Here is a 9,986-nt window from a genome sequence, read left to right as displayed (position 1 = left end):
GGGGGGGGGGGGGGGGGGGGTCAGGGGACCCAGGAATTTGTCCCCTGCTGCGAGGCCTGCGGTGGGGCACGGGAAAGGGGGCCGCCTATGGATGTGGCAAGTACTTGAACCCACGGATCCCTAACCTCCATGCAAAGCCATCCTGCTCAGGGTCTCATGGAGCCCCCCCCCCCAGTGCCCTTGATCTAACCCCGGAATAGGAGTGTATCAGAATGGGGACTGGCTGCACAAATGTCAGAAAGGGCAGGGCTCACACAGACGCTACAAGAGCAGCTTTGGCTCTGATGGGCCCACGTGTCACTTACGGGGACCGAGAAGGTAGCCAGCACTGTTCAGGGTCCAGCCTCTCTTTTCCTTCACCTGAAATAGGAGAAAAGGGTCATGCCGGGGATAGGCAGCATCTGGCCCACATCAGACAGGCACAGAATTTATGTCACAAAAGCACTTTTTTTTATATACTCTTCACAGAATAGGCCAAGTGATGTAAACTGTTAAACCAGGTCTGCAGGAAAGGAAGTTCACCAGGCTTTACAGGCAAGACATGGGCATTTGAATAATGCATACACTTCCGGGGCTGCAAGAAATTCCAGCTCTGCCCCAAATAAGCTCTGTTTGACCTGAAAACAGGACTGCTTGCTTTTCCAAATAATTCACTCTAGAGCCACAACCCCCAAACACGTGGGGCACCCACTTGCTTCTAAGCCATGTTGAGGACACACGTGGTTGAGGGCACCTGCGGGTAACAGGGCTCCCTCCCCAGGTAACTGACTAATGGATGGAATGAAATGAGATTTGCTGGTAACTCGTCTAAGGAGTTAAGCACGGGAGCCTCCAGGTTCTCCTGGTTTATAGCCAGGTCATGCGTTGGCGGAGACCCCGGGCCCGGCGGATCCGGGAGCGTCTCAGCGCGACCCCGGCCCGGGCTGGAGGATCCCGGCCTCCCCAAGCCACCCCCTGGCGGCCCGCCCGCGGCGCACGACCGTTTGCGCGCACCCTCCTCCGGTCCGCGTCCGTGCGATCGCCCCCCTTAGCCCGGGGACACGCGCCCCGCACTCACCGGTAACCCGAGCCCCGGGGTGGCGGAAAGGGCCGCGGCGAGCAGCAGCCAGGCGAGCAGGAGGGCGCAGCCGCCGGGCATCTGCAAGGGAAGGCGCGGAACGGGCGTGGGGCGGCCGGCCGGTCCCCGGGCGCACGTCGGGCCGAGACTCGGACGCCGCTGCCGGGGGCTGGAGCGACGGCAGGCGCCAGGGAGATGCCGACCGAGCGTCGTGCGACGCCCCCGCGGCCGAGCCCGGGCAGAGGCCGGGAGCGAGGGGCCCCGGGGACGTCCAGCCGCGGGCAGGGCGCGGAGCGGCGGGAGGAAGGGTCCTCCTCCCGTTGGGGCCCCCAGGGCGCGCCGTACCTTGAGCGGTGGCGGCGGGTCCCGGGGCGGCGGCGGGACCGGGCGGCGGGGCTCCCGAGGTGGCGGCGGGGCTCCCGAGGTGGCGGCGGGTCCGGGGCGGCAGCCGTCCGGGGCGGCAGCGGTCCCGGGCGTCCGGTCCGGTCCGTCGGGTCTGGCGGGGCCGGGGCGCTCACCACATGGCGGGGCCTCAGGACCACGGGGAGGAAGCAGGCGGCTGGGCTCCCTCGACGTGTCGGCTGCCCCGAGCTGCCGCCGCTATTTATGCGGTGCGTCCGGAGCCGCGCGCCGCGTCACCGGGCTCAGTGCCCGCCTCCCGCGCCCGCGCCGCCCGCGCCCCCGCCGAGCAGAGCCCGAGCCCGGCGAGAGTGACTGGAGCGGGGCTCCTACGGGGGCGGCCGCGCAGTGGTCCTGAGCACCAATGGAGGTGCGGGGGCGGCGGAGAGACCCCAAACCCCGCGGGGGAGCTCCCGTCACCCCTGCAGTCTCATAACCCCTGCAGAGAGGTCTCATCACCCCTGCAGGGAATTCTCATCACCTCTGCAGATAGCCCCGCCCACCCCTCGGAGAGCCCGCATCACCCCCACAGAGCCCCCATCACCCCTGCAGAGTTCTCATCACCCCTGCAGATAGCCACACCCCCAACCCCGCAGGGAGCCCCCGTCACCCTGCAGAGAGCCTCCATCACCCCATGGGAGAGCTGCCATACACTGAATAGGGAGCCCCCATCAAGCCCACACAGGGAAACTCGAAAGCTGTGGGGAGAGCTCTCAACCTCCTATGGCCCACGTCCTTGCTGTGTCAGTGAGCCCCACCGCCCATCACCCACAACCCAGGTCCTGGGGGGGGAGGCCCCCACCCACACACTGCATTCTCTTGCTGCAAAAGCTGGGAGCAGGGTCCTCCCCTGCCACACCCCCCTGGAGGGTGAGCCCTCAGTGGGAACTGGCCCAGTGGGGTGGTCCTGGAGCAGGGGTGGGGTGGGAGTATGGAGCAGGTGCCCCCTCCCTTTACACGTGAGCCCTGGCTGGAGTGTGGGTTCAGCCTCGGAAGCCATTCATGGCTGGGAGGCAGGAGGCCCAGCTTCACTGCCTCCAGTGCCCAGTGGCCTTTGGGTGCCCAGATCCCTGTCCTGTTTTGCTAAAAAAGGGGCAAACCAGCCAGGGCCGTTGGGCTGTCTCCTGGGGGGCTAGTTGACTTCCAGCCTGGGAGCTGTGCCCCCCACCCCAACATCCCACAGGAATTGCTGTCTCAGAAAGCGTCTCGGTGATGTTCCCCATGGCTCCCTGGTCCAGGACACACAGAGCTGTTCTGAGCAGGGTCCTATAGTGGTGGAGCCCTTGGGGGTCTGGGGAGCCCAGACTGAGACAAGCCCCAGCTTCTAGAGGCACAGCAGCAGAAGGAGCCTGTCCTGTGGCAGGTGGCAAAGAAATCACGCGGGAGCGAGGACCTCCTTGCCGCGCTCCGTGAATACTTCCTTAGTTTGGGCCAGGCCGGCGCTGTTCTTCCTGCTGCTCACAGACATCAAGGGGCACATGCGAGAGCGGCACCTCCAGGCTTCCAAAGGATGAGGTCATCAGCTGAAAGTCGGCCGGACTCCTCCCCCCACCTGGCTGGACAGCACTGGCCACGGAAGTCCTTGGCAGCGGCCTGCCCAGGCGGCCCCCCGCCTCTAGGTGCCTGGAGGCCCCAGGTACTTACAGGGAAGCTGCAACCCTCTCCACGCCCACCAAGCTGGACGTTAGGCGGGTTGACGTACTGGGAACCCTGGAGTGAACAAGACACAGGACAGACGATCATGATGATGCCACCCGCAGGTGTCCTACTTTTAGTCTTACCAACCTTCCTACACACAGCGGGAGAGCCCTTTGCCTCTGCCTGGGTGGGGAAGGACGCAGCGGCACTGGAGGACGGGGGTCAAGGCCAGCTGGCTGGGAAGGAAGGAGCAGGGCCCTAACCTGGGGTGCTGAGTGCCCGCCCTGGTTTACTGGAGGGTGAGGAGGGGTGCTGTCCCGGAGACCCGACTTGGTGAGGGGTCTCCTGGACAGATTTCTGGCTGTGATGGGGTCATGGGGAGGGGAGTCTCAAGGCACACTTGACTTCCTGTCACACTCATTTCGGCTGACCGGGGTGGGAGGAGAGTGAGAGGCCAGAGGCCTGACCAGGGGAAGGGAGAGGAGGTGGGGGCTGTCACCCTGGCTGCTTGGGTCAGTAGTGGGCAGAGGGACAACCGAACAGCTTTCTGTGACAGTGACAGCCCCTTGTGCCTTGCATGCTCAGAAGTAGGGGGCTTTGGGGAGCAGGCAGGTGCCAGGCCACAGGCGTCCCCAGCTACCTGAGAAATGCCACCACCTCTGACAGCTGCTGGAGAAACGTGCTCTCATTCTGGAATGCTCGCTTTGCTTGGGAGAAGGAGCTCATCCCAGCACAGGGTACGTCTTGGCTGATTTCCTGCCCTCCCGTACCTTCCATCAACGGGAGCTCAAGGACCCTTCTGCTCTCAACTTGTTTTGTCTGTCCGAAGAAGCAGAAATTATAAACCAAAGTCCTTGGGATTCATTAAAAAACGGACTCCGAGCCCACCCCTTGCGTGGCTGGCAAGTGAGGCCTATTAGGTTCAGCTTCCCACTGCTTTCTTTTGGGTCGGTGTGCTCTTTTTGTCCCCTTTATTACTTTATTTTTTTTCCTAAGATTTTATTTAGTTATTTGACAGAGAGAGACAGTGAGTGAGAGAGAGAGAGAGCATAAGCAGGGCGAGAGGCAGGCAGAAGGAGAGGGAGACACAGACTCCTCGCTGAGCAGGGAGCCCCACGCGGGGCTCGATCCCAGGACCCTGAGATCGTGACCTGAGCTGAAGGCAGACGCTTCACCAACGGAGCCACCCAGGTGCCCTGCCTTTTTTACTTTAAAAAAAAAAACAAACTTTACAGTAGTTTTTCTGATAAGAAGGCCTTTATTAAAAAGACATTTTGCCTGTAAGTCATCATTCTCGCAAATCTATAGCGTGAGCTGGTAGAGCCACGAACTTCTCCGCAGCACGTGACACTCGTATGTCCACCCAGGAAAAGAAAACGTGGCCACAGGCGGGCTGGGGGCCAGAGCGCCCTGGCCAGGGAGCCAGCGCTCAGGTTGCAAAGTGGGGAGAAGGCGGTCCTGCAGGCAGGTGGGACAGTCGTGTCACCCTGTGAAGCGATGCGCTTGGAGGGGGGTCATCACACTGTTTATCCACATAGCCCCCAGACCTTCCTGGAGGCAGAAGCCTGGGGCTTCAGGGGCACAGGGGCAGCCCGGGTACACGGCAGGGATGCTGGGCCCCAACCTAAGGGGACACTGACCCTATAATTGATTGAGAACATGAACATTCCAAAAAAAAAAAAAAAATCTGTCCTTCGGCCACTTTCTCCGGATCTCTTGGAAAACTCGTAAGTGAACGTAAGCGATCTCTGCGTGTGCTGTGACTCCACTTAACAAACGTTGGCTAATTCGGAGACGTGAGCTCCGAACAAACGTGCCTCCTCGAAGTTCATCAGGACTTTCACCAGACAGCACTTGGGAGGACACCCTCCGTGCTGCTTCTCCTGAATCCCAGGCCAGGGGGTTCTGTCCACGTCCTGGCAAGGGTACCGGCGACCCTGGCCTGGCGGACCTCGGTGGGCCCGGGAAGGCTGCAGGTGGAGCGAGGCCGCGGTGGGAAGACGCTGCGACTTCCAAAGGCCGGCAGATGCGTTCAGACAGAGACAGCACCCCTGGGAGGACAGGCGCCTGGCTGCCAGCGCGAGCTGTGCTGGAACCCACAGCCCGCGTTTTAATGGGTTCTGTGTGCTCAGCAGTGACCCAATGGGAGTCATTGTCAACCTGTCATCTCGAAGACCGCCCAGCGTGTGGCAGACAAAATGGATCACCATTAGAGTAATGGGAATCAAGCAGAAAGCATAATTTTACCCTCACCTCGTGAGCTGGCCCATCTTCCCCCAGAAGCCCTGTTCCCCACCACCACCAAACACCCACCCAAGTCTGACAAGCAAAAAGAGCCAGCGTCCGGGAAAACCTCGGCGTGGCTCACACCGGGGCTCAGCGTGCACCCCCAGGAAGGGAAATCGCCTGCCCTGGTGCCCAGCCTGCGCTTCTGGACACCACAGTCCAGCAGAGACCCACACACGAAACAGTCATACGCACAACCACCTTGTTATGGTGAGAAGGAGGAGCTCTGTGGGCTCAGGGAGACTGACCTGACAGTGAGCAGGACTGGCCAGGTGGGGCCCAGCCCATTCCAGGTGGCGGGGGTCCCAGGGGTCGGCCCGCATTTAGGTCCTTTTACCTTGCTCCTTCCTGCTGCCTGGAATGTGGATGTGGGGGCTAGAATGGAGCAGCCGTTCTGGGCCATGAGGTGATGACTTTGGATGGCAGCGAGACTGGAGGAGCATGGGTCCCTGGGCTACCACCCTCCAGGCCCATTTCACAACAGGGAAAAATGAACTTCTTTCCTATTTAAGCCAATGTTATTTGGGCGTTTTCTGTTGTAGGCAGCTGGAATGACTCCTAGCTAATTCAGTGTCTCACACGAAGCCGTGAACAGATGTGTGATAATGAATTAATGAATGCAAACAAACGAAGGGATGTACCGCTGCCAGTGCTGGTGGGGAGCAAACCTGGCGAGCGGCGCTCCAGGGAAGGACAGGCTTGGAAGAGAAGATGACAAAGGGACACAGGGACACCACCTATCGACCCCACCAGGACCTCAGCACCTCCCTGAACATCCTGCCGGCCGGTGGCATCCAGCTGTGATGGAGGCGGTGACGCGGTCTCTTGTCGTGGGCGGTGCTGGTGCCCCACAGAAAGTGGGGTTCCGTGGCCACAGGGAGGAGGGCGCAGGTTAGCGATTAGGGTGGGGTTAGCAATTAGCGGCTCTGCCTTGAGCGGGTCCAAGACAGATGTTTCCATGATGGCCGGTATTTGTAAAATTTGAAATGAGCTAAGAGCACAATCAGTCCAGAACTTTCCACATCACCTTCCCCGTGCTGTGGTTGCCCTGAAGCAAAGTGGTGCAGGGAGGCTGCTGGTGCTTCTGGGTTCTTTTGGGGCAAGCTGGATCAGGGATGCATTTCTTTGGGGTTCAGGGGAATGGCTCTGTTGGGTTCACAGTGAGGACATTACAGTGTGCACTTGGGGTGCTGCAGGGGGTCCTGGTGCGGGAATGGCTTCCAGGAACACCCCTGCTCACAGGGCCCCCTCCACTGGCATCGAGACAGGTGGCCGAACGTGCCCTACAGAGTTGCCGGTTCAGCTCCGCAAACTGCCGTCTCCCCAGGGGGACGGGCTTGAGCCGAGCCTGGGGGCCATCCGGTCTCCACTAAGTCCATAGCCACACACCCACGGCATCCCACACTCCATCCACGCCAGAGGCGGCTGCCGTGCAAACCTGCCCGTGAGAGCCAGGGCGTGTGGAGTGGGGCCCGTTGTTCTGGATGGTCCTGCGTCGCTGAAGTCCTGGGCCCTCTGGCCTGAGCCTCCCCACGCGGAGCCTCCCTCTCCCCTAATCCCACCCCCAGCATCTTCTTTCCTCCACCTCCCTACCTGCCACCGGCTCCTCCACTGCCCTGGGCTCCAGGCTCCTCGCTCCCCTGGCCGCTCCCACCTCTCCGGGTTGGGGGGCACCTGCCTGGCCTCTTCCGCCTCCATGCCTCCCCACCCCCCTCGGCCAGCCCGCGCTGAGCAGCTTCCAGGATCCTGGATGTAGCTGCTGGTCAGAGGCTCGGCTCCGAGATTCCATCTGTGCCCCGGGCTGACTCAGCCCACTGGGTGTTTTCCTGGTGGCTCACCCTGGAGGAAGGGGAGAGCTGATTTTCTGCACTCGGGGGGCTGGAGGCTGGTGACTCAGCTGCAGGCCCCGCACAGCTGCACCTGTTTCCTGGCCCTTCGGCCCATGGGCAGCACCCCCAGGGCCATGTGGGAGCCCATCTGGCTAACAGGATGGGGGTGCAGAGGGAGAGGGCAGGCCGCTGGGGGGCCAAAAGGGAGGGACCGCGTCAGAAGCAAGGGGGCATTTCCACCTGGGGTCCTGAGCTATGCAGACAAGCAGCTTGGGACCCGAAATACTTAAGGGACTTCAAACAACAAACATTTTTAAAAACATTTAGTTGAAGAAAAATCCACCTACAAAAAGATGCACAAGTGAGTGTTGGGTTGGCTGAGTGTTCGCCCAAACACTCGGTGTCACCGGCCCCCCGCTGAGGTGCGACGAGCCCAGGTCCCTGGGCACCGAGCCGCTCCTGCCCCTACCCACCACCTCCCTCACAGAGGGCCCCCCCCGCCAGACTTCTAGCAGCAGGGACTCGCTTTGCCTGCTTTTTAAGCTTGATGACGACGGACTCACTGCGGTCTGCTTCCTCCCCTCGCCCCTCCGTGGGAACTTGCCCTGTGTTGCTTCGTGTCTCTGCAAACCCCGAACCAGGCATTTTGCTGACCCCGTGGGCACCTGCGTGAGCCAGCCACTGCCCTGAGCCAGTCAGGGGGTGACCGAGTCCAGCTGGTGGCCCACTCACGGGTGGATAGGAGTCTAATCAGTCCCTTAAAAGGCACTGGCCACCGAGAGTCACCATGGATGTACGTCCCTGGGAGAGCAGGGCCGTCGGGAAGAGTCACCTCCCTCACCGTCTTCATCCACTCATTCAGGGATCGATGATCCCCTCCCCGAGGGAGAATCCCTGCTGCGGGGGGGGGGGCGTCAGGTGCCCCCTCCCCAGGAGGCTCACTGGCTGAGGTGGTTTGGGGCTGGGGTGCTGGAGACACTTCCAGTCACCCGTCAGGGTAGGGAAAGGAGCTGGTGGCGGCCGTCTTCAAAGCCTGTCTCAGCGTTCACAGGCCGTGTGACTCTGACTCTGTCACCAGCCCTCCTCGTGCCTCCCATCCCTCACCTGTAAACCTCCGGCTTCACAGGGTCACTGTGAAAAGTAAACGGGCGGTGGGGTATGGGGGGAGACGGGTCAGCCAGCACAGGACTCTGAATGATACTGACCGATTATCCAGAATGATCTGGATTCGAGGCTGGGCAGTTCTGCAGCTCCGGGGGCCTGCTGGACGGGGCCCTGTTCCTTTGAACACAGAGTGCGTCCTCCATCGTAGTCCGAGTATGGAGTTACTTTACTTTAAATGTTTATTGTCAAGGATGTTATATCTGCAATGAGTAGAAAAGCGTAAAACATGAAAGTCACCCATAATTGTCATATCACTTTTCAAAAAGTTTTTAAAATAACAAACACCAGGGGCGCCTGGGTGGCACAGCAAATAAAATAAAATAAAATAAAATAAAATAAAATAAAATAAAATAAAATAAAATAAAATAAAATAAAATAAAATAAAATAAAATAAAATAAAATAAAATAAAATAAAATAAAATAAAATAAAATAAAATAAAATAAAATAAAATAAAATAAAATAAAATAAAATAAAATAAAATAAAATAAAATAAAATAAAATAAAATAAAATAAAATAAAATAAAATAAAATAAAATAAAATAAAATAAAATAAAATAACAAACACAAGTCTTGCCACCCCTCCTCCTAGAAGGGACTTCTGCAATGAGGGGCGTGTGTTTTCCAGGTGTCTCTGTTTCCACTTGGGTTATACGCACAATTTTAAAAAAAAGAAAGCAAAATGGAATCTCGTGCTGTTTATTTTCCTGCAACTCGCCACTCTTATTTTACGCATCTCACGTGGCTTTCCGGTTGAGGACCAGCCTTCCGTGGTCGGGCACCACCACGGCGTCAGTGCACCTGCCCGATGACCTTCCCTGGGTCATGGAGGGTCACTCAGTTCCCAGCGTCCTTCTGTGAGACGAACTTGCTCGTGCAGACGTCTTCCAGAGGCAGGTGCCAGAGACTCAGCCCGGGGCGGGGGGGGGCAGTGTACCCAGAGTGGGCACATCTCAGCATTTGTTAGAAACACCACATTGCCTTCAGGAAAGGCTGCGTCCCGTTACAACCCCCTCACAGAGTCGAAATACTCTTTGCCCCAGCCCCGGGCTGGGTGCTACCGAACTTCTAGAATGTTTGCCAGCTGGACAAAGGGGAGCGCGTTGGTTTGCTGGGTCTGCCGGGACAGAGCACCGCAAGCTAGTGGCTCACACAGCAGAAATGTGCTCTTCCTCAGTCCTGGAGGCTGGCGTCCAAGGTCAAGGTGTTTGTCGAACTGGTTCCTTCTAAGGGCCAAGGGGGAAATCGGTCCCGTTCACCTGGTCGGGACATTTCCCATACAGCAATCATGATGCGCGGCCTTATTGGTTTGTCTTCTTCCGCTGAGTAGAACGTTCATAAGTTGCCCCCATGCGGTAGCAGGTGTCAACGCCTCGTGCCTTTCACGGCTGAAGATGATCTCATTTTATGGCGAGACCACATTTTTATCCACTCATCAGTTGATGGACACTGGGTCGTTCCCACTTTTTCGGCAATTGCCAACAACACTGCTGTGAACGCTGGTGTATGAGTTTTTGTCTGGAACACCTATTTTCAGTTCTTTTGGACTCACACTTAGGGATTGATCATTGGGTCGTACGGTAATTCAATATTGCAATTTTTTGAGGAACTCTAT

At 58.5% G+C, this 9,986-nt stretch overlaps 1 protein-coding gene across 1 annotated transcript in view; it reads right to left on the bottom strand.

Annotated features, from left to right (window-relative positions):
• Nucleotides 1–1,436, bottom strand: part of GAL (galanin and GMAP prepropeptide) — a 6,092-nt gene extending 4,656 nt beyond the window's left edge. Inside the window, exons 1-3 of the mRNA XM_040638749.1 lie at nt 1,403–1,436; nt 1,058–1,138; nt 306–360 (exon numbers count right to left, since the gene is read on the bottom strand). Coding sequence (XP_040494683.1) covers nt 306–360; nt 1,058–1,138 — 136 coding nt within the window. The 5' untranslated portion in view covers nt 1,403–1,436. The remainder of the gene's footprint in view (nt 1–305; nt 361–1,057; nt 1,139–1,402) is intronic.
• Nucleotides 1,437–9,986: the final 8,550 nt, after the last annotated feature.

This window comes from Ursus maritimus, unplaced genomic scaffold (genome assembly GCF_017311325.1).
Source record: "Ursus maritimus isolate PB19 unplaced genomic scaffold, ASM1731132v1 scaffold_23, whole genome shotgun sequence".
In the NCBI taxonomy this organism is placed as follows: domain Eukaryota; kingdom Metazoa; phylum Chordata; class Mammalia; order Carnivora; family Ursidae; genus Ursus; species Ursus maritimus.
This window is presented reverse-complemented; position numbering and strand designations above follow the sequence as displayed.